The sequence below is a fragment of the Piliocolobus tephrosceles genome, chromosome 1 (assembly GCF_002776525.5).
Source record: "Piliocolobus tephrosceles isolate RC106 chromosome 1, ASM277652v3, whole genome shotgun sequence".
Taxonomy (NCBI): domain Eukaryota; kingdom Metazoa; phylum Chordata; class Mammalia; order Primates; family Cercopithecidae; genus Piliocolobus; species Piliocolobus tephrosceles.
The window spans coordinates 121363601-121388653 of NC_045434.1; the positions used below are offsets into that span (position 1 = coordinate 121363601).

At 36.4% G+C, this 25053-nt stretch overlaps 1 protein-coding gene across 8 annotated transcripts in view; it reads left to right on the forward strand.

Annotated features, from left to right (window-relative positions):
* Positions 1 to 25053, forward strand: part of SASS6 (SAS-6 centriolar assembly protein) — a 75740-nt gene that overhangs the window by 18284 nt on the left and 32403 nt on the right. For all 8 annotated transcript variants that reach the window (XM_023191279.1, XM_023191278.1, XM_031936613.1 and 5 more), the window contains 7 exons: positions 1560 to 1751; positions 4031 to 4225; positions 4318 to 4407; positions 4482 to 4661; positions 5027 to 5108; positions 6125 to 6261; positions 8650 to 8778. In XM_023191279.1, coding sequence (XP_023047047.1) covers positions 1560 to 1751; positions 4031 to 4225; positions 4318 to 4407; positions 4482 to 4661; positions 5027 to 5108; positions 6125 to 6261; positions 8650 to 8778 — 1005 coding nt within the window. The remainder of the gene's footprint in view (positions 1 to 1559; positions 1752 to 4030; positions 4226 to 4317; positions 4408 to 4481; positions 4662 to 5026; positions 5109 to 6124; positions 6262 to 8649; positions 8779 to 25053) is intronic.

Genomic DNA, 25053 nt, shown 5'->3' on the forward strand with positions numbered 1-25053 from the left:
CTTTTTTCCTGTGAGGAAAGTTCTAGCAACATATAGAATCGCCCATCTTCCTTCTATTTCTTATATTATTTTCTTAATTCTGACTTCTATATTTCTTCACTTCATAGAATTTTTAAATTAATTTTTGTTTTCCCATTCATATCATTATAATTCCATTCCCAAAACATTTTTCTCATGTAATATTCTTCCAAAACTACTATGTGCTTTTCTGATTTAAGCCTCTATAGAATATTCATTTGAAAAAATATTGCTTTCACCTCTACAAATTCTCCCTTTTCTGTTGGACTCTATTCTGAAACTGTTCCTCCAATGATTATTTTTTTTCTCCAGAATGGAAATTTTTTAATGTATTTTTTTCTAAAAATATTGAAATGATTCAGAAGTGAACAAAGTAGAAAATGTAAACTTTATAATCCTAGTTTTCACACTTTTTTTTTAAACAAAAATCTCCAAGGTTCTGATGTTCACTGGAGTAAAAACCCATTCTTTATTTTCATTGCTTTTGGCCTCTATTGTCTTTAGTGTCTTTGATTACCTTCTTAAATAGTTACAGTTAGCATCTTTACCAGTTTGCTCTGATTTTTCTTCCTGATTGCTTCTTCAATGTTTTCTTCCAAGGTTGCATTTTCAATTTTATATGGACTTCTTCCTGTTTTATCTCTTTTTGCTCCTTCTCCTCTCCTTTTCAGTTTCCAAAAATGAGGAAATTCCTGAAGTAGTAATGTAAAAATTCCTAAGGTATTTTATGAGAGAGACATTCCCCTGTACTAGTGCTAAGAATTTTGAATGGGTATAACTTCTCTGGGATACAGTTTTGAAACTTGTATCAAGCTTTATATTTGTTTATGTTCTTTATTCTATAATTGATCATAAAGAAATAATCTGAATTTTAGATGTATGTCTGTACAAAAAAATCATCATTTTATTTATAATTGTGAAAAATTGGAAACTAAATGTCCATAATAGGGCAGAAGTTAAATGAATTATGGAGTAGCCATGGATGGAATGTTGTGTAGCCATTAAAGACTTTAGAAAGAGTTTTTTAATGATGTGAGAAGGTGCAAATGCTAAGGGAATAAAATGTGATTAAATTGTATGAATAGCTTGATATTCATTAAATTTATTATGTGTATTGTGTGTTTATGTGGATGTCAATATAAGTATATAAATGATTGGAAGAGAGTACTCCTAAATATTAGGAGTGATTGCTGGATGTGATTATGCGTTGTGTTTCCTTTTTGCCCTTAAGAGCATGTATAACTTTGATAACCACAAAAATATGCTTTATTTTCCAAAGATATTTAGGATTTGATAGTGTTCGTTAACAAAAATGGTACTAAGATAGGTTTGTGATAGGATTCAGACAGGCAGTAGATATTGCACTGTTATAACCATGTTCAAATTTTATTGTTGGTAAAGATGACTTGGACTAATGAACCAACCTTGCTCATTTTACAAAGATAAAAAATAAATTACAATTTTTTTGCTCAAATCTTTCTGTATTTGTATTTCTGATTTTTTTCTTTGAATTTTGGTACTGTATTTTTATTATATAATAGGCACAAGTTCAATATCAACGGCAGCATGAACAACAGAAGAAAGATTTAGAAATCCTCCATCAACAAAATATCCACCAGCTACAAAACAGACTGTCTGAGTTAGAAGCAGCTAATAAAGACTTAACTGAAAGAAAATATAAAGGAGACTCCACTATTAGAGAACTTAAAGCAAAACTTTCTAGTGTTGAAGAGGTATTGAATGTTGATTTTTTTCTCCCCCAGTTTAAAAAAACATTTTGATTTGGTTATTTTAATGTGGTTACTTGTGTAGGTGGTGTTCCTCTGGATGCTCTGTAGAGTTCTCTTGTGGTGTTAGGGTAATCTATTCAGACAATGCAAAGAAAATTGAGAATTTGAAATTTGATAAAAAGCCTAATTCATAACAGAACTGAGGTAAACTTGAATATTTTTAGTTAGGGTCTTGAGAGCAGATTACTGGCACAGCTGTCAGATTTATTAATGTGTTTTTAATAGTAGCACAGCACCTATATTTCATAGGGTACTGTGATGACAGGGCTGGTTTTTTTTTTCCCTCAGCCTACTTAACATAAACAATTATATGAAATTTAGTGTCTAGTAATAATGGTAATGGTAAAGATAATAGTTAATCATTACTGAGCATTCTCTGTGTTAGGTACTGTTTGAAGTGCTTTACATATATTAACTCATTTTGTTGTTATAACAATTCTTTAAGGTAGGAATTATTATTAGCCCCATTTACAGATGATGAAACTAAGGCACAGAAAGGTTAAAGTTGCCTAAGATCACATAGCCAGTGAGTGGAAGAACAAGGATTAGAACTCATCTATTATTTGCCTGTCTTTAGTACTACCTTATTCTTTCAGGCAACAGAGAAATTTTCATTTTTTATTTTATTTATTATATTTAAGGTCCGGGATACATGTACAGAATGTGCAGGTTAGTTGCATAGGTAAACATGTGCCATGGTGGTTTGCTGCACCTATCAACTCATCACCTAGGTATTAAGCCCCACAGAAATTTTTAAAATCTTGCTATAGTGCCACATTTGTTGTTGTTTTGGCATTGATTACAGGCTTCTTTGTAGCATTATACATTATTGTCATATGAATTATTAGAAAATATATGTAGTTTTTTTTGTCTATATTGTAAATATCAAAGTTACCAGTGTTATTCTAGCTCACAAGACTTCAAACTCTATTTTGCCAGTCTCATGCTTAGAAGCTCTAAAGCCTGACCAATTTTGTGTTCAGATCCTCATATTGTTTTGCCCCAACAATAGATGTCTGCAGTTTTTCCTGCATACACTCTTCACACTGGTTGTAAAGCATTGGAAACTTCATGGTACGTTGGTAGTCTAAATACTTCAGTATAATGCTCTGATTTAATCATTCTCAGCCCTGGAACTGGTCATTATATAAACAGAACCTCATTATGTTGATTTTTATATGATCTAATAAAAATATTTCCTCCAGGATTTTAATAAGACTTTCAAATTGTTCTTGAATATTTTTTAACTGCCGAGTATTCAGTTACCTGTTTTAAGTTAGAATTTTTAGGCAGTAGTGCCCTAAAAATAACAATTGCTACCATTTATTGAGTTTTACTGTGTGCCAACCAAAATGCTAGGTAATTTACATAATAATTTTTATGAAGATTAAATGAAATAATTTATTAAGTATTTGTTATTTCCGTTTTACAAATGAGAGAACTGAGATTTAATTTAGAGAGTTTCAGTAATTACCAAGATCACACAGTAGAAGAGCCAGGATTTGAATTTTGTTTGAAACTAAAGTTTGTGCTCCTAAAACCACTATAGTCACAATACCATATAATTATTTTTGGAAACTTTTGTTGAGAACTAAAACTATCTAGGAATACTATATCCTGGACTTTCATATACCAGCAGCCTTTCGGTTAATATTAGCTGATTGGGAAGAGATCTGTTGTAGATTTTTTAAAAATCTATTTTTAATGAACAATTGTAGTTTATTTTGCTTGAAAGAGTGAACAGAGAGATCTGGAAATGTTAACATTTATTGACATGGAAAGATATTTGTAATACGTGAAGAAGGTAGATTATAAACTGGAGAGTATCAGCCTTTAAAAAATAATCTGTACATGTAAGCAACAAAGCAAAATGTTAATTCTAGATTGTGGCTCTCACCCTTGGTTACCCTTGGAATCAGTTGTGCAGACATCAGAAAATTATTGTTAAAAGTTTTAAAGTTACTGTAATTTATTCATAAATTAGAATTATTTTATTTTCCTTTGATATGATTGAATCAGATAGTAGAATATTTTATAATTACATTCCAGATATGTGCTACTATACCATTAGAAAGACATTCATGTTTTTTTTAAAAGTCTGTACTAAAACTTTAAAATTATTAAAGACTTTTTTTTATATGGTAGACATCTTAATTATAAATAACCAGATAAGGCAACTTCCCTTTTTCATAATGCATAATTTCTTTCTTTTTCCATTCTAGGAGCTGCAGCGGACTAAGCAAGAAGTCCTCTCTTTGCGAAGAGAGAATTCTACACTAGATGCTGAATGCCACGAGAAAGAAAAGCATATTAATCAGCTACAAACAAAAGTGGCAGTTTTAGAACAGGAAATCAAGGATAAGGACCAGCTTGTTTTAAGAACAAAAGAAGCATTTGATACAATCCAGGAACAAAAGGTCTACTTTTGAATTTTTCTCAGAAATTTATGATGACATTTATAAGTAAACACAAATACCCTAATTATTCATGTTTTTAAAAAATATATCAGGTGGTTTTAGAAGAAAATGGTGAGAAAAATCAAGTACAACTAGGAAAGCTTGAAGCTACAATAAAATCATTATCTGCAGAACTTCTAAAGGTTTGTTTTAAAGATTTTATAGAATAATATTTCATTAGATTACATAGAAATATACATATGAAGCTCTTTTATAGGCAAATGAAATTATCAAGAAGTTACAGGGGGATCTGAAAACCTTAATGGGTAAGTTGAAATTGAAGAATACAGTTACTATTCAGCAAGAAAAACTCCTGGCTGAGAAGGAGGAAAAATTACAAAAGGAACAAAAGGAATTACAAGATGTTGAACAGTCTCTTCGAATTAAAGAGCAAGAGGTAGTTAATATTTTAAATTTTTGTGTTGTAACTATATTTTTTCCTCATTTATTTTTAAAATTTATGCTTTGTTACATTAACAAATGGCTTTGGCCTTTTTTGTCAACAAAAGAACATGACTAGATTCAGTAGATGTTAATAACCTGTTTCAGTTTGGAATGTTAGTTATCATGATTCAGATACCTTGATTGCTCATATATGTCTGTGTTTGTATACACACGTAAATATTTTATTACATAATTAAGCTAATTCCTTTATTCTCATTTAATAATACTAGTGGTAACCATTTATTTAGTTAATAATAGATTCTTCAGTTTTTATTTAACCTTTGTTTTGCTTGACTTGTGATGATTGATATATTTCAGGTATGCAAATTACAAGAACAATTAGAAGCTACAGTTAAAAAACTTGAAGAAAGCAAACAACTTCTAAAAAATAATGAAAAGTGTAAGTATGTTACATGTTAATGTAAATGAGGTTTGTAGTTTTATTCTTTTATTTTTTTGAGACACAGTCTCACTCTGTCACCCAGGCTGGAGTGCAGTGGCATGATCTCAGCTCACTGCAGCCTCCACCACTTTGGTTCAAGTTATCCTCTCGCCTCAGCCCCCCAAGTAGCTGGGACTAAGGTGTGCAGCACCACACTCAGCTAATTTTGTGGGGTTTTTTTGCAGAGACAAGGTTTTATCATGTTGCCCAGGCTAGTCTCAAACTTCTGAGCTCAAGTGATCCACCCGCCTCAGCCTCCCAGATTGCTATGTTTAGGTTTACAGGTGTTAGCCATCGTGCTCGGCTATAGTTTTATTCTTAACCTGAAAATTTTATTTGAATTCATAAAAGTGTAGGTATTATAAATCTAGACATTGTCCAATATATAAGTAATTTCTGCTTTAAATATATGTCTTAATGCCTTTTCTATAAATTTATATCATCTGCCCAGTAAAAGAGTTATCATCTTTATAAAGAAAACCATATCCCATATGTCAGTAACCCACAATTAAAACTGTTGAAAATGTTGACTGTAATTTATTGTTTAAATTCTTCATTACTCCTTTTTTAAATTGCTATGTTTACCTAATAATAACAATATGAATTATTTGAAACCAAAACATAAAATTCTGATTTTAACTAACATTTTCTCAGTTTATACTACAGAGTATCATACATAAGATTGTGAATTTTAAGTAAACTATAAGATACTCTAGAAGTGAAATCTTTCAAAGAGTTCCTTGACTAGCAGAAATATGTGCTTTGGAGAGTAATAAATAAGGAGTCCTATGTGGCAGCTTCTAAAATAAGAAACGTTAATGACAAAAATGTAGGTGAACCTATATTGCTCTCCTGTGATGTCAGGTAGTTATAAAAACTTGAAAAATCTTAATATAATTTTTAAATGTTTAAGATGATTAGAAAAATAAAAACAGTGAAAATTCTTTACCTTGCTTCTTGTTCTTTTATTTAAGTAATCACATGGTTAAATAAAGAACTAAATGAAAATCAGCTAGTGAGAAAGCAAGATGTATTGGGACCTTCTACTACTCCGCCTGCACATTCTAGCAGCAATACAATCAGAAGTGGAATTTCTCCTAACCTGAATGTGGTAAGATTTAAAACAAGATGTGAATGATCTTAGTGAATTTCCTGAAACAAAAATATTTCCAGATTGTTAGGAAGTTTCCATGATTTAAGGTGCTGGTACCAATACACAGTGGAGTCCTACAATTACTAGCACTGAAATTAAGTTGCCCCTGGAGGTGGAACAAAGGCACACTTGCTCTGAACAAAGAGGCCAAGTTTGAAGAGGACACTTCTTTATAAGTCTTGACTGGATATTGAAATCTTTCAGTGCTAACTAAAGCAATACCAAATATACTGAAAAACTTGAGAACACACAATGTAAAACGTTTAGGAGACTTCGAGAAGAGAGAATTCAGGGTTTAGGCTTAAGCATAAACTGAATTCTATCAGAAAAAGAAAAGAAAGTAAAAAAGAAAAAAGTCCTGTTAGCAGGCTTGTCACCTTTAGATTCTACAAGAAACTGGTTATGAGATATAAGCTTTCTAGTTCCCATTACCAGATTTTTTTCTTTTTTGAGACAAGGCCTCGCTCTGTTGCCTAGGCTGGAGTGCAGTGGTGGGATCATGGCTCATGGCAGCCTTGACCTCCTGGGCTCAGGCAGTCCTCCCAATTTGGATTCTCAAAGTGCTGGGATTACAGGTGTGAGCCACTGTGCCCAGCCCTGCTTTTTTTTTTCCCCCTGAGAAAAAAGACTGGGCACGATGGCTCATGCCTGAAATGCCAGCACTTTGAATGGGAGGCTGAGGTGGGTGGATCACCTGAGGTCAGGAGTTCAAGACCAGCCTGGGCAACATGATGAAACCCTCTCTCTACTAAAAATACAAAATTCAGCTGGGTGCAGCGGTGCATGCCTATAATCCCAGCTACTCGGGAGACTGAGGCAGGAGAACCGCTTGAACCCAGAAGGTAGAGGTTGCTGCGAGCCAAGATCGCACCACTGTACGCCAGCCTTGGGCGACAGAGTGAGACTCTGTCTCAAAAAGAAAAAATAAAAAAAAAAGGGAGAATAAGAAAAGCAGCTTCTTACATTCAGAGGTGGTTTGGTACTGTCTGATAGTTAGGCCTAGGTGCTGCTAGGAGCTTGCCTAGCATCCACACATAGGCCTTGGAGCTCTCCTGTTGAACACAACAATTTCATGGAATATTAACATCAGGCAAGGTTACTCTGTGACTCTGTCAATACAAAAACCAGACTGTTTCATAATCATGCCTGAACACAGACGAAAATAATGAACATTGCTAAATCACAAATGTGGTCCATAAGCATCCTCGTATCCTGGCTAACGTGAATGGCTGCTGTTGCTTTAATTACAGCTTTGACCTTAATACATTCCTCTTGCCTTATTAGATAGAATTTATTCAGATACCCAGTCATACATTTACCCCCTTTTCCCAGTAGCTTCCAATCCACAGTAAAGCACCACTTAAACTTTTTCTTAAATCACCTGACATGTGCCTAAATCCAATAAATAAGTCCCTTTTAAGGGAACTTTAAAAGAAGATACCCATGGTATCACTTTTGGAGGTACCCATGTTTCTTCATGGTGTGCAGTTTCCCTTGTTGCAAGGAGCAATAAATCTAGCTTGTATATCTACCCGTGGGTTCCTGGTGGTCTTTGGCTGCAGGACACTATCAGAAGGTTTAAACTTCAGATTCCTAATTGAATTTTTAACCTAATCTACTCTGGTAAGTCAGAGTACTGGATATCTAAAGAAAGGGAAAGATTGCTGTTAAATTGGAAAAAGGTGCAGAAAGAAGTGCCCCAGGCTGAATTACAAACTTAAAAAAAAAAAATTTTGACCGGCTTAAAATTTGAATGACTGATGATAGCTGTGTAGAAGGTGTTTTTTTGTGTGCATCCGTTAGTGTGCACAAATGCGTCTCACGATTTGTGTTACCCACTGGCCTCAGTATAAAAATAAACTTTGTTTTCATAACATTGGTTAATGTGTGGTAGCAGTATATTGAAAATTAGTGGCAAAACCAGTTATTGTCTAAGTCCGTTTAAGAACACTGATCTTGTTTTTGTGCTGTCTGACAGAAAATTATTTTTATTTTATCTCTGATTGGCCTATTGATCTCCAGACTCCCCCATTCCCCGCTTTTTTAGGAGACTTAGAGTGAAACAAGTTGGTTCAGAAGCTTGGCTTTAACTTAGTACAAAGTTAGACTCAGTAGTTAGTTTTATCCAAGCTTACACAGCTGCTTTGAAAAGCCCTCTAGTTCAAAGTTATCGTAGCCCCATGGTAGGTAATAAAGCAGAGTTTTGTGGTGTGATAAACAAGACTGGCCTCTGAGATAGTGCTTTTAATTATTAATTATTATAATAGATGCTAATGCCACCTGATGAACAAATACTATTTAGAATTAATATCTCATTTTTAATCATCTTTATGCTTTTATTTTTAGGTTGATGGTAGACTGACTTACCCAACCTGTGGGATTGGTTATCCTGTCTCCTCTGCATTTGCATTCCAGAATACCTTCCCTCATTCGATATCTGCCAAAAATACCAGCCACCCTGGTTCAGGAACAAAGGTAGCTAAATTAACTAATACTCATTCTGGGAAAAAATATAGCAACCTATTAGCATACAAACATTTCATATCTTTTAAAAGTTCATGTATTCTTTGGTCAGTTGTTAAGTAGTAGATAGTGTATTAGATAAATATATTACTGAATATCTAGTATCTATGTCTACAGGAAATATATGCACTATGTATTTCTTGAGTCACTGTAATGTATAAAATCTTGACATAAATCTGTTTAAACCTCACTTATTTCTACTCAACCTCTCCTTTTTGTTTGTTTTGTGTTGTCCAGGCTGGAGTGCAGTAGTATAATCTCAGCTCACTGCAACCTCTGCCTCCTGGGTTCAATGATTCTTGTGCCTCAGCCTGCTGAGTAGCTGGGATTAAAGGCATGCACCACTACACCTGGCTAATTTTTTTTGCAATTTTAGTAGAGGTGAGGTTTCACCATGTTCGCCAGGCTGGTCTCGAACTCCTGGCCTCAAGTGATCTGCCTGCCTTGGCCTCCCAAAGTGCTGGGATTGCAGGCCTGAGCCACTGTGCCTGGCCAGCCTTTCCATTTTTACTCATTCTTCTACTTGTATCTCCTACAGCTCTCAAGCCTAACCAGGATTTCTGACTCCATACTGTTGGAGTCTTAGCTGTGATTTGGAGTCCATTGCTAGAATTTAAAGGTCTGGTAGGGCAGGCTTAAATCAAATTCTAAAATTTAGTTCTGACAACATTATCTCAGATAAGATATGACTAGCAGTCACCCCAACCCTTGATTTATTTGTTAAGGCTTTCTTCTACCTACTTGAGTTCTTTTTCCTAATTGTTGTTGTTATCTTAGATTTATATATTGTTTTTATATGTATTATAATTTTGTTTTCACAATAGTTTAATCCACCCAGATCAGTCACTGCTTTTATTTTCATTGCTAACTTCAGGTCCAGGTTTATTTTTTCTTAAATAATGAGGCAAATAAACATTTATGAAAAAATGTTTTATAAAAGATAAAATTGAGGACTTTGAAACTAGTATTATAAACTCTATCAAATTAGGTCTGGGCTACTCTAAAAATAAGTTGGCTGTGTTGCTCAGGCATGTGCTCTTTTTAGCCAAAGCCTTATTATCGCCAGGAGCTATGGAGAATTCTCAGTGAAATGAGAATTAAGCCTGAGTTTTTATGCCTGAAATACTGTTATGTAAAGGGTACTTAGATGCATATCATTGGCTCTTCTTGCATTGCTTATTAAGGAGAATTAGATGTGTATTCAAAGGAATGCTATTGTTTTATTATCAGTATCAGTATACTCAAGTGTGGTTGCATCTTGGGATCATTTTTTTTCTTTAGAATTATAAGTGAATTCACAGTTGTTTTTTATTTTAAACAACTTTCCAGGAATATATATATAATGTCCAAAATGAGGACAAGTGCTACTAGAGACAGTTGCCTACTTGATAGGACTAAGGATGACTTATAAAATAATACTACCATTCTTATAGGTCTTGGGGAATCAGAGGAATCATTATAATAAATATGTTCTTAAATACAGGAGCAAGACTTTCAGTGTTTCCTGTATCAGTGATCTCCATATTCTTTTAATTATGTATTCCTAACGGCGGGAAAAACCCTAAAATAAACAGAACAATTTGCGCTCTCATCTCGAATACATTAATGTGTATTTATTTGTGAATTTATGCATATGCTACTGAAATACTATATTGTATGCCGTGTAATTATTGGTTAAGAAAGCGAAATCTGATATTAGGATTTAAAACCTGCCTCTGTCAATGTGAAGTTGATCAAGCCAGTGAAAAACAAACAGCATTCAACTCCTACACTTCAGTTTTCCCACTTATAAAATGGAGTGATAATTTTCTCTACCTTACTGGATTATTAAGTGAATTAATGCATTTGCTTAGAATAGTACCTGATTCATGATAAGTACTCCATAAATGTTATATTATTAATAATAAAATTATTCAAAAATAGAAATTAAAGAATGAGACTAAAAATAGATGTAAATGAAAGTTGTAAGATTTTCTTCTCAGACCTCAATGAATGGTCCTAATTACTGCCTACTTTGTCTTCCCCTACTCAGAGACCCACTTTAAAGCACCAAACACCACTACTTTGGTGATCATTCATCTAGGTAGTTTTGTGCTAGCAGCTATGTTGATTAAAACATGTACTTTTGAATTGCAGTTTTTAAAAATCACCCTTTTATTTTCGACATTGAACCTGTGATCTTCCTGATGCCTTAAAATGTTACTGTCAAGACGGAATACATTCAAGGAGATGTTTAACTGTGGGAATGTAAAATAACATGAGAAATTTGGCAAGAAACAAAATAATGCTGAAAGAATATGTGAGAATATTTAACAAGATTGTGCTGTTCTGACAAATAGAACAAATACTTGACAATTTTAAAGCAAGATACACAAAACTACTTGTTTTTTCTCTTTTATTTTTGAATACAATGATAGCCAAAGATTCATTCATTGAACAAGTATTTAATGAATGTCTACTATCTGCTGTGGCCAGGCATAGTTTTAGTTGCAGGAGATGACAGCAGTGAACAAGGCAAATCCCCTGACCCTATGGTGCTTACATTTTGTGGTGAAACCCCAGTAGATAGTAAATTGTAATGTCTTTCAAACTAAACTGTTTATTCATTCATTCATTTATTCATTTATTTTTGTGACAGAGTCTCACTCTGTCACCAAGGCTGGAGTGCAGTGGCATGATCTTAGTTTGCTGCAACCTTCACCTCCCAGGTTCAAGCGATTCTCATGCCTCAGCCTCCTGAGTAGCTGAGATTACAGGTGTGCGCCACCACACCTGGCTAATTTTTGTATTTTTAGTAGAGACAGGGTTTCACCATATTGGTCAGGCTGATCTCTAACTCCTGACCTCAAGTGATGCACTGCCTCGGCCTCCTAAGTGGTGGCATTACAGGCGTGAGCCTCTGTGCCCAGCTTGGGTTAAATTCTTGATCTTCAAGGTCAAACTTTCATCAAGGAGATTATGAAGTATGTGAGGGATTTTCTACAATGAGAAAGGGGCCAGATGATTGATTTATCTTTGTTCTTTTAATCTGGTTGAAAGGCTTAGGGAGACAATTCTGTTTACTGTTAAGGACCAAGAAACAAAGTCTGGAAATGCCATACACAATAGTCATGTACTACAAAGTAGTAGTGGAGTGGAGAGGAGACACAGTAATACACAGCATTATTTTGAGTGAGCTCCAGTTTTTCATTCTAACCCTTGACCTGAGGAGAAACAGCCGTACTTTTTCACTGAGTCTTCTACAGAATGGAAATGTGACTCAGTTTATCAGCTCCCACAGGGCAAGCAGAGCTAGAAACTGTTATAAGCTGGTTTGGGGAACCCCCATCCCAAGCACAGAGTGGATGCTGAAGGTTGTTCCCGGCATCCACTGGTGGTGACTGATGACTGGTCCTGGGCTCCCTGGGTCCTAGGCATCTCTTGATTCTCAGTGATGAATTCAGTTGGCCAGTGTGGACCTGTTGACAAATTACTCTGAATTACTCTAAGGTCTCTTTTGGTTTTATTCGCTAGTGTTTGAGTTTCTACAGGAACCTTTACATTTTTATTTTCTCTGAAAGAGTTTCTTATCCTCCTGACATTCTATAATTGTAGGCACTAAAATGCATGTTTTCTCTCAGTGTCATCCAGTACAGATCTCTAACATTTGTGTGTGACTGGAGGCTGCCCAAGGCCCTGTTGCCTCACTTTCTTTGTCTTGATAGTGTTTGGCCCACAGTGGGTATTCAGAGACAGATTTTGTCTACAGATAGCATTATTCAGTTTGATTAACCATCTAATTCACCTAGAGGTTTAAATTAATTTTTCATGTATTTTGTATTAACTTTTCAAAAGTAATGTGTAAGTATGGGAAGCTTCCAAAGGTACAGGAGGATGTACTATCTAAAAGTGCCTACTGTGATCCCTAGTCCTCTTCTCAGAGAAAAATACTGTTAGGAATTTCTTGTGATATATATATTCCAGAAATATTCAAAGTGTATATAAGACCATATGTATGTGCATGTATAAGTATATATATTCAGATGTATGAGTGTTTTTATATATAAACATAAATAGTACTTGCCAATTGTTTTGTGCCTTGCTTTTTTCATTTATGGCATTATGGAATAGGTAGCTGCAGTGTATCAGAATGTAAGTTTTTGTTTCTTTTTAATGACTTTATAGTATTCCAGTATATGGATGTACTATAATTAACTAATACTCTGTTTATGGATGATTAGGTTTTTTTCAATCCAGATGCTCATGCAGTGCTCCAGAAAATATATTTGTACATACATCTTGGTGGCCTGGTACGAATAGATTTATAGGATACATTGTTAGAAGTAACTGTGTCAAAGGCATTTTTGCATATCTGGTGACTAAAATAGTATCTTATTGTGATGTTAATTAACATTTTCTTGGTTAAAGTGAGAAACATCTTTTTATATATTTATAGGTTATGTTTCCTATTCTGTAAAACTCCTGTTTATTCATTTTTTGTTTTTCATTTGTTTGTTTTTCATTCATTTGTTTTAGTGATGGAAGTCTCCCTGTGTTGCCCAGGCTGGCTTCGAACTCCTGGGCTCACCTGATCCTCCTGGCTCAGCCTCCTGAGTAGCTGGGACTACAGGCATGCATCCTTGTGCCTGGCTCTTTCTTTTATCCGTTGTTTTGTTTGGGAGGTTTAACATTTATAAAATGGTTTTATAAGTATTCTTTACATATTCTGGACACTAATTTGCCGTTATTTTTAATGTGCTGTTTTGTTATTTTTGGTTTGTTTTTATTCTTCATTATACTTCCTTTTTAAAAATTTAAAAGTTATTAAGGTAGAATTTACATACCATGAAATCCTTCCACTTGAAGATTAGTTCAGTAATTTTAGTCAGCTTATAGAGTTGTGAAACTATACCACAGTTCAATAGTAGAACATTTATATTACCCTAAAAGTACCCTACTGCCTGTTTGCAGTTTATCCCTACTCCTCCTCCTAGCCCTAGGCAACTACTGATCAGCTGTCACTATAAAATTAGATTTTCTGTATTTCATATGAGTAGAATCATACAACATGTAGTTTTTTTTTTTAATTTCTTTTTCTGAGATAAGATCTCATTCTGTTATCCAGGATGGAGTGCAGTGGCACAATCATGGTTCATTGCAGCCTCGACCTCCCTGGGCTCAGGTGATCCTCCTATCTTAGCCTCCTGAGTAGCTGGGACTACAGGTGTGTGTGCTACCATGCCCAAGTACCTTTTTTTGCATTTTTTGTAGAGATGGAGTTTCGCCATGTTGCTCAGGCTGATTTCGAATTCCTGGGCTCAAGTTATCTGCCTACCTCAGCCTCCCAAAGTGCTGGAATTGTAGGCGTGAGCCACCGTGCCTGGCCATGTCTTTCCTTTTCACTCAGTATACCGTGTTTGATGTTCATCCAGGCTGCAATGTGTAACAGTAGTTCTTTTAATTGCTCAGTAGTACTTCATTGCATTGATGTGCCACAATTTGTTCATTCATCAGTTGATGGACATTTGAGTTGTTTTAAGTTTTTGGATATTACAGATTAAGCTGCTGTAAACTTATGTGTGCAAGTCTTTGTATTTATTGTGTTTGAGTACCTAGGAATGGAACGACTGGTGGCATATGTTTGATTTTTAAGAAACTACCAAATGTTTCCAAAGTGGTTTTACCATTTACCACTAGCAGTCTGAGAGTTCAGATTGTTCTGCATCCTTTCAACAGTTGGTATAGTCAGTTGTTTAATTTTAGCCATTCTAATACATGCATAGAAGTACCTCATTGTGATTCTATTTATTTATTTTATTTTTTTATTGAGACAGAGTCTTGCACTGTTGCCCAGGCTGGAGTGCAGTGGTACAATCTCAGCTCACTGTAACCTCCACTTTCAGGGTGCAAGTGATTCTTGTGCCTCAGCCTCCCTAGTAGCTGGAGTTACAGGTGCACACCACCACGTCCAGCTAATTTTTGTATTTTTTAGTAGAGACAGGGTTTCACCATGTTGACCAGGCTGGTTTTGAACTCCTGACCTCAAGTGATCCCCCACCTCGGCCTTCCAAAGTGCTAGGATTACAGGCATCAGCCACCGCACCTGGCCCCTCATTGTGATTTTAGTTTGCATTTTCCTAAAACCTAATGAAGTTGAGTATCTCTATTCATGGGCTTACTTAACATCAATATATTTACTTTGGTGATATTTCTATTTGAATCTTTTGACCATTGCTAAACAAGGTTGTCTTTTTATTGAATTGTAAGAGTTCTTTGTATATTCTGGATACAAGTCCTTTATCAAGTATATGATTAGCAAATATTTTCTCCCAGTGGCTTCCCTTTTTATTTTCTTAATGTGTCTTTTGAAACACAAAAGTTTTTAATATTTGATGGAGTGCAATTTATCAAACTTTTTTCTTTTGTGGATCTTGCTTTTGGAGTTGTATATAAGAACTCTGTCCAACTACAGGTTGAAAACATTATCTCCTTTGTTTTTTTCTACAAGTTTTATAGTTTTAGCTGTTACATTTAGATCTGTGATCCATTTTGAAATAATTTGTGTGCATGGCTTGAAGTAAGGATCTAAGTTCATTTTTCCTCCCCGCTGTGGATATACAGTTCTTAGTACCATTTATGAAAAGTCTTTTTCTCTGTTGAATTGTCTAAGCACCTTTGTTAAAAATCAGTTGACCGTGTAAGGATTTATTTCAGGATTCTCAATTCTGTTTCGTTGATCTTTATACCTATCCTGTGCCAATATCACAGCATCTTAATTACTATGACTTTATATTAAAAGTGTTGAAAATCTACAGACTCTATTCTTCCTTTTCAAAATTGTTTTAGATCTTTTTCATTTTCACAAAAATGTTTGGTCACCATGTCAATTTCTGCAAAATGGTTTGTTTGGATTTTGATAGGTGTACAAGGAATTTATAGGTCAGTTTTCAAAGAAATGCTATTTTGACAGTATTTTATCTTCCAATCCCTGAATATTAAGAGTCTTTCCATTTATTTAGATCTTTACTTTCTCTCAGTAATGTTTTGCAGTTTTCAGTGTATAAGTCTTGAATTTCTTCTGTTGAATTTATTCTTATGTGTTTTATTCTTCTAGATGCTATTATGGGTATAATTATTATTTTTCAGAATATTGATGTGTAGAAATGTATGTCATTTTCGTATGTTGATCTTGTATCTTGAAACCTTGCTAAACTCATTTATTGCACTCATTAGTGGTTTTTGGTAAATTCTGTTGGATTTTCCACGTAGACGGTTATGTTACCTGAAAATAATGACAGTTTTACTTCTTCCTTTCCAATGTGGTTGATTTTTATTTATTTTTCTTGCCTTATTGTAATGGCTGGAACCGATAGTACAATTTATTTTTACTTATGTTTTTTTTGCAACAGAGTCTTAGTGTCACCTAGCCTGGAGTACAGTGTCGCACTCTTGGCTCACTTCAACTTCTGCCTCCCAGGCTGAAGTGATCATCCTACCTCAGCCTCCTTAGTGGCTGGGACCACAGGCGCATGCCACCATGCCCAGCTAATTTTTTGTAATTTTGTTAGAGACAGGGTTTTGCCATGTTGCCCAGGCTGGTCTTGAGCTCCTGAACTCAAGTGATCCACCTGCCACGGCCTCCAAAAAAGTGCTGGGATTACAGGTGTAGGCCACTGCGCCCAGCCTATAGTGTAGTTTAAATAAATGTGAGAGCAGACATTCTGGCCTTGTTCCTGAGCTTCAGGGCAGAGCATTCAGTCTTTCATCATAAGCATATTAGCTGTAGGTTTTTGCTAGATGGCCATTTTTCAGAATAAGGGAGTTTTATTCTATTCCTAGTTTGCTAAGAGCTTTTATCAGGAATGGATGTTAAATTTTGTCAAATGCTTTTTCAATTGATATGGTTATGTGGCTTATCTTTTATCCGTTAACAGATTGTATTGATTGTTTAAGATTATATTAGCCTTTCATTCTTGGGATAAACTTCACCTGGTCATGGTGTATTCTTTTTATGTATTGCTGGAGGTAATATTCTTTTTCTTTTTCTGTTTTTTTTTTTTTTTTGGAGATAGAGTCAGTCTCTGTTGCCCTGGCTGTAGGGCAGTGGCATGATCTCGGCTCCCTGCAACCTCTGCCTCCTGGGTTCCAGCAATTCTCCTGCCTCAGCCTCCCGAGTAGCTGTGACTACAGGCGGCTGGCACTGCACCAGCTAATTTTTGTATTTTTAATAGAGACAGGGTTTCGCCATGTTGGCCAGGCTGATCTTGAACTTCTGACCTCAAGGTCAGGCGGGTGAGTGATCTGCCCGCCTCGGCCTCCCAAAGTGCTGGGATTACAGGCATGAGCCCCTACACCCAGCTTGGAGTTAATTTTCTGATAGTTTGATTTTGTGTCCATGTTCATAAAGGATATTGGCCTGTAGTTTACTCTTGGCCTGTAGTTTACTTTTCATGTACTGTCTTTAAAAAATTTAGGCCGGGCGCGGTGGCTCAAGCCTGTAATCCCAGCACTTTGGGAGGTCGAGACAGGAGGATCACGAGGTCAGGAGATCGAGACCATCCTGGCTAACACAGTGAAACCCCGTCTCTACTAAAAAAATACAAAAAACTAGCCGGGCGTGGTGGCGGGCGCCTGTAGTCCCAGCTACTCGGGAGGCTGAGGCAGGAGAATGGCATAAACCCAGGAGGCGGAGCTTGCAGTGAGCTGAGATCCAGTCACTGCGCTCCAGCCAGGGCGACAGAGCGAGACTCCGTCTCAAAAATAAAAATAAAAAATAAAAATAAAAAAAATAAAAAATAAAAAATTTAAATCAGGACAATAATGGCCTCAAAATGAGCAGGAAAACATCTTTTCTCTTTTATTTTCTGGTATATATTGTATAGAGTTGCTTTATATTTTCTTTAAATGTTTGGTAGAATTTTCCAGTGAAATCATCTGGGGTCTGGAAATTTTTTTGCCGGAGGTTTTTTTCAGCTGTTAATTAATTTTTTTCAATAGCTATAGAATATTTGGGTTATTTATTTCTTCTTGGGCCAATTTTGATAGTTTGTGACTTTCACAGGATTAAATCATTTAATCTAAATTTTAAGCTATGTGTGAAGAGTTGTTTGTAGTATTCCATTATTATCTTTTTAATGTCTATAGACTCTGTTGTAGCATCCTCTCTTTCATTACTTATAATGGTGATTTTTGCCTTGTCTCTTTGAAAAATCAGTTTGGTAAGAGGTTACCAGTTTCATGTATCTTTTCAGGGAACTGACTTATGATTTCATTGGTTTTTCAATTTACTGATTTCTCCACTTTAGTATTTTTTCCCTTCTAACTGCCTTGAGTTTGTTTGGCTCCTTTTCTCACTTTCTTAAGGTAGAAGATTATATTCTAAGAGTTTTATGTTAATCTAAACATTTAATGCTATACATGTTGTTCAGTCTTGTTTTAACTGCATTTCACAAATTTTGGTATGTGTATTTTCATTTTCATTAAGTTCAAAATATTTTTTTTCTTTTTATTTTCTCTTTTTTTTGAGACAGGGTCTCACTGTGTCCCCCAGACTGGGATGCGATAGCATGATCGCAGCTCCCTACAGCCTCAACCTCCTGGGCTTGTGTGATTCTCCCACCTCAGCCTCCTGAGTAGTTGGGACTACAGGTGCACACCGCCACACCTGGCTAATTTTTGTATTTTTTTGGAGAGACAGGGTTTTGCCGTGTTTCCCATGCTGATCTCGAACTCCTGGGCTCAAGAGATCTGCCTCCCTTGGCCTCCCAGAGTGTGGGGATTACAGGCATGAGCCACCACACCCAGCCCTATTCTTTTCAAGTACACATGGAACACTAACCAAGATAGCCTTAGTTCTAAACCAGTCTGGAATTAAACTAGAAATCTATAACAGAAAGATATATGGAAGATTTAAGGGAAATTAGAAAATATTATTTTGGCCAGATGTGGTCACATACACCTGTGGTCCCAGCTATTGGGGAGGTGGAGGTGGGAGGATCACCTGAGCCCAGGAGGTGAAGGTGGCACTGAGCTGTGTTTGCACCACTCTGCTCTGTCCTGGGCAACAGAGTGAGAGGTCTCACCAAAAAAGAAAAAAAAAAAAAAGAGTAGTATTCTGTTTTTGTTGGGATAGTGTTCTTTAAATATATCTCTTTGTGTGATTTTTATTTTAGTGGTTGCTCCAGGCATTTATTAATATACATACTTTTCATAGTGTGTAGAATTAATATCTTACCACTTAAAGTAGAATATACATACCTTACCACCATATAGTCCCTTTGCCTTTTCTCCCCTTATGTTTTCATATTTCATATGTATTGTATCTGCATACATTGGAAATATTATCAGACAATCTAAAATTTTTGATTGTCTCATCAAAATGATCATGATACATCATCAAAATGATACAAAAAATATGTATCATCCATTATACATATTTAAAACTCTGGAGTGGGCTGGGTGTGGTCCCTTACGCCTATAATCCCAGCACTTTGGGAGGCCGAGGCAGGCGGATCACGACATCAGGAGATTGAGACCACCTTGGTTAACACAGTGAAACTCTGTCTCTACTAAAAATACAAAAACTTTGCTGGGCGTGGTGGTGGGCACCTGTAGTAAGGCAGGCGAATCACTTGAACCCAGGAGGCGGAGGTTGCAGTGAGCCGAGATTGTGACTCTGCACTCTAGTCTGGGCGACAGAGCGAGACTCCGTCTCAACCATTGTGGAAAACAGTGTGGTGATTCCTCAAGGATCTAGAACTAGAAATACCATTTGACCCAGCCTCCCCATTACTGGGTATATACCCAGAGGATTATAAATCACGCTGCTATAAAGACACATGCACACGTATGTTTATTGCAGCACTATACACAATAGCAAAGACTTGGAATCAACCCAAATGTCCATCAGTGACAGACTGGATTAAGAAAATGTGGCACATATACACCATGGAATACTATGCAGCCATAAAAAAGGATGAGTTCGTCTCCTTTGTAGGGACATGGATGCCGCTGGAAACCATCGTTCTCAGCAAACTATCTCCAAGAACAGAAAACCAAACACCGCATGTTCTCACTCATAGGTGGGAATTGAACAATGAGATCACTTGGACACAGGAAGGGGAACATCACACACCAGGGCTTATTGCGGGGAGGGGAGACGGGGAGGGATAGCATTAGGAGATATACCTAATGTAAATGATGAGTTAATGGGTGCAGCACACCAACATGGCACATGTATACATATGTAACAAACCTGCACATTGTGCACATGTACCTTAGAACTTAAGTATAATAATAATAAAAACAAAAACAAAAAGCAAACAAACTCTGGAGTGGAGAAGACTAGTTCATTATATTACCCAGTGTTTAACGGTTGTTCTTGTTATTCCTTTCCTTCATTCCTGGTATTCTGAGTTCTTCTACAGTATAATTTCCCTGAATGATAGAACATTCATTAGCATTTCTTTTAGAGGAAGTCTTCTGTCAATTCTTTTTCTTCCCATGGGAATGCCTTTCTTTTACCTTCTTTCCTGAATGATATTTTCTCTGGATATAACATTCTGTATTCATAATCCTTTTCCTTAAGCACTTTAAAACTGTTGTTCTGCTTCTTTTAGGATTCCATGATTTCCAATGAGAAATTAGCAGTAAATTTGAATCGTTCTCCTGTAACTAGTGCATCGTTTTCTCTGCCTGCTTTTAAGATTTATTTATTTTTTTAGTTTTTCACAGTTTAACAATGATGTGTCTGGGCATGGATTTTGAACTCATTTGACTTTATCCTTTTGGGGGTTTACTAAGCTTGGTAAATCTTTTCCCAAATTTTTGACGTATTCAGCCATTATTTCTTCAATTTTTTTTTTTTTTTTTTGAGACGGGGTCTTGCTTTGTAGCTCAGGCTGGAGTGCAGTGGCATGAACAGAACTCATGGCAGCCTTGAGCCTTGACCTCCCAGGATCAAGCAGTCCTCCCACCTCAGCCTCCCATGTAGTCAAATATTTTTTTCTGCAGAACACTCTTTCTTTTAGGACTCAAAAGACATGAATGTAAATCTTTATTTTCCTAAAGGTCCACAACTTTCTGTTCTTCCATTCTTATTTTTTCTGTTTTTCAGATTTGATTATTTCTGTTGATCCGCCTTCAAGTTTACTCTTTTCTCTGTCCGTTCTACTATCAAGCCCACTCAGCGATTATTTCTGTTCTAAGATTTCCATTTCATTTTCTTTTCTTTTCTTGCTGAGACTTTTTTACATTCATTTGAACATTTGAGCAGTGTTATTAGAGCACGGTTATAATGGGTGATTTGAAGTGGTTTCCTGATAATTCCAGTAATTGTGTCATCTTGGGGTTCACTTCATGGTTTATGTTTTCCCTTATGAGTTGCTTACATTTCCCTAGTTCTCTGTTGAGTGATTTTGGATTGTATCTTGGACATTAGAATATTATGAGATCCCAGATCTTATTTAAATCCTAAGGAGAATGTGATTTTTTAATTTTTTTTTATTTTTTTTAAGCAAACAGTCTTGTTAGGTTCAAGTTCTGATTAGCCTTCTTTAGGTTGTGATTCTTCAGTTCAATTTTTTTTTAAAGACAGTTTCACTCTATCGCCCAGGCTGGAGGATAGTGGCGCAATCTCGGCTCACTGCAATTCTGGGTTCAAGCAATTCTTGTGCCTCAGCCTTCCGAGTAGCTGGGATTACAGATGTGCACCAGCAGGCCCAGCTAATTTTTGTATTTTTAGTAGAGATGGGGTTTCACCATGTTGGTCAGGCTGGTCTCAAACTCCTGGCCTCATGTGATCCGCCCACCTCAGCCTCCCAAAATGCTGGGATTACATGTGTGAGCCACCATGCCTGGCTGTCAGTTCAAGTATTAAAGACTTTGTCGTGTCATGCTGTTTGGATCTGTCTCAAATGTGCTATTCTGTGACCTTGGCAGTAGTTTACCCCATAGTCAGTTCCCAAAGCCTTTGGTATGCTGATTAGGGTCAGATTTGTACAGCTCATAAGCGAGCCTAAGAGTTTATATACCACCTTATAGGATTTCTCGAGTTTTCTCTCCATGATTTCCTCAGAATTTTCCGTGTCCTTAGGGTCCCCCTTCCTGCTTTTCTAGCTAGAAAATACAGGCCTTGGTTCCCCTTCCGTGCTATGCAATTACAGTTCCTGTAATTGTATCTGCATCTGTTATCAAGCAGCAAGAGGACAAAGAGAGGAGAAAAGTAGTGAGGATATTTCCCCTGTTAATGAGACCACAGTGCCTTTGGTAGGAAAATAATGATTCCCCTCCTTTAAAGTTTTAGTTACCACCTTGCCACTGTTTTCACTCTGGCACTTCTGCTTCCATATAGTAGACTGGGGATTGGAGCAGGAAAGAACAGGGAAAAATGAAAAGAAAGAGATTTTCCTCACTCTTTTTTTTTTTTTTTTTGAGACAGAGTCTCGCTCTGTCGCCCGGGCTGGAGTGCAGTGGCCGGATCTCAGCTCATTGCAAGCTCCGCCTCCCGGGTTTACGCCATTCTCCTGCCTCAGCCTCCCGAGTAGCTGGGACTACAGGCTCCCGCCACCTCGCCCGGCTAGTTTTTTGTATTTTTTAGTAGAGACGGGGTTTCACCGTGTTAGCCAGGATGGTCTCGATCTCCTGACCTCGTGATCCTCCCGTCTCGGCCTCCCAAAGTGCTGGGATTACAGGCTTGAGCCACCGCGCCCGGCCTTTCCTCACTCGTTGATCCTTAGGAGTTTCTTTTTTCATATCTCAGCAGAAAATGAATCTACCTTGATATTAATATTGTATTCTGGCTCTCTTATGCCTAGTATTTACATGAAGTATCATTTTCTATTTTTTTTTGTTTTCCCGTCTGTGTCTTTAAATGTGATTTCTTTTAGATATTTGTAATTGACTCATTTTTATCCATTCTGACATTCTTAAACAATTTAAAATGTAATGCATATTATAAGTTTTTCCATATTATGATTTGTTTTCTATATGTCCTGTTTCTTATCTCCCTTTTCTGCTTTTTTCCTGCCTTCTTTCCAGTTAGTTTTGTGCATTTTATTTCATTTTTCATTTTATATTTACTCTTGGCTTTCTTTTCTTTGTGTTTACTCTGGTTTACAATATACAATATCATCATGTACCTTCAAATATTTTACTACTTCCCATGTAAAATAAGACCGTTACAATAATATACTCCCATTTCTTCCTATTTTTTTGCTACTGTTGTTAAAATTTTACTTCTATCTTTGTTATAAGCTCTACATTTTTTTTCTTTAAACCATCAAGTATATTGAAAAGACATTAAACAATGAGGAAAAGTCTCCTTGGTTAACCCATACATTACTATTTACACTCTTTTTTTCCTTTATGTAGATCTAAATTTTCATCGGGCATTTTCTTTTCTCCTCAATAACTAAGATCTCTTATAGTACAGGTTTTTAAGGCTTCTTACAATGCAGGTCTGTGGGGAATTAATTCTTCTTTTGTCTCATAATGTTGTTATTTTGACTTCATTTTCTCTGAATATAGAACTTTAGGTTGACAAGTTTTTTTCCTGTCTGTATTTTGAAGATGTTATTCCATTGTTGCCTGGATTGAATACTTTCTGGCAAGATGTCAGTAGTCTTGTTTATAATGTTTCCTTTATATAAAGTGACCTTTTTCTCTGGGTGCTTTTAAATTTTCTCTTTATCTTTAATTTTCAACAAGTTAATTATGCTTTGGTGTGGAGTTTGTATATCATGTCTAACGCGTTTTTGTGAAGTTCTTAAATAGGTGGGTTTGTAGTTTTTAATCAGTTTAGGAAATTCTAGTCATTATTCACATTTCTTTTTCTGTTTTGTTCTCTTTTTTGGTGTTCCTCCTTGGTACTCCAGTTATACATGGTTGATTATATGATATTGTCCCAGGGAGACTTAGTTTATTTCATTATATGTTTCATTTTATGTACATTCTGATGCTGTGTCTTAAAGTTTATTAGTCTTTTCTTCTGCAGTGTATAATTTGCTGTTAATCTATCCAGTGAGAAATTTTCATTTTATATATTGACTATTTTGTGTCTAGAATTTTCATTGCACTCTTTTTTCTATCTTCAATTTTCTCGTACTTTTTATTTCCATTAAGTTCTTACACAATTACATTTGTGTCCCTGGTCTAGAATTTCTGGCATTTCTGAATCTGTTTCTGTTGGCTAATTTTTCTTCTGAGTATGACATCTTATTGTGATCTTTGTACCTTTTGATAAGTGGAACATTGTGAGTGTTACATTGTTGATTGTCTGGATTTTACATTTCTTTAAAGCATGGCAGGCTTTTTTTTTTTTGAAGACAGGGTTGCCCAGTATGGAGTGCAGTGATGTGATCATAACTCACTGTAAAACCAAACTCCAGGGCTTAAGTGATGCTCCTAACTCAGCCTCCCATATATCTGGGACTACAGGTGTGCATTCCCATACCTACCTAATTTTAAAAAATTTTTGTAGTGATGGAGTCTCATTATGTTGCTGAGGCTGGTCTTGAACTCCTGGCCTCAAGTGATCCTCCCACTTTGGCCTCGCAAAGCACTACGATTTCAGGTATGAGCCACTATGCCTGCTCAAGAGTGGCAGGCATTTAAGTTACTTGTGGCTCACTTTGATTCCTTTGAGCGTTTTTGTTTTTATTCTTTAGCATTAATAGCATGCATCTAGGCCGGGCGCGGTGGCTCAAGCCTGTAATCCCAGCACTTTGGGAGGCCAAGACGGGCGGATCACGAGGTCAGGAGATCGAGACCATCCTGGCTAATACGGTGAAACCCCGTCTCTACTAAAAAATACAAAAAAACTAGCCAGGCGAGGTGGCGGGTGCCTGTAGTCCTAGCTACTCGGGAGGCTGAGGCAGGAGAATGGCGTAAACCCAGGAGGCGGAGCTTGCAGTGAGCTGAGATCCGGACACTGCACTCCAGCCCGGGCGACAGAGCAAGCCTCTGTCTCAAAAAAAAAAAAAAAAAAAAAAAAAATAGCGTGCATCTAAAGTAACTTCTACTTGAGGGTTAGTTCAGCCATATTTCAAAGCTTAAAATGCTCCTTTATTGATGGATGCAGTGGCTCAAGCCTGTAATCCCAGCACTTTGGGAGACTGAGGCGAGCAGATCACAAGGTCAAGAGATCGAGACCGTACTGACAACATGGGGAAACCCCATCTCTACTAAAAATACAAAAATTAGCTGGGCATGGTGGCGCACGCCTGCAGTCCCACCAGCTACTCAGGAGGC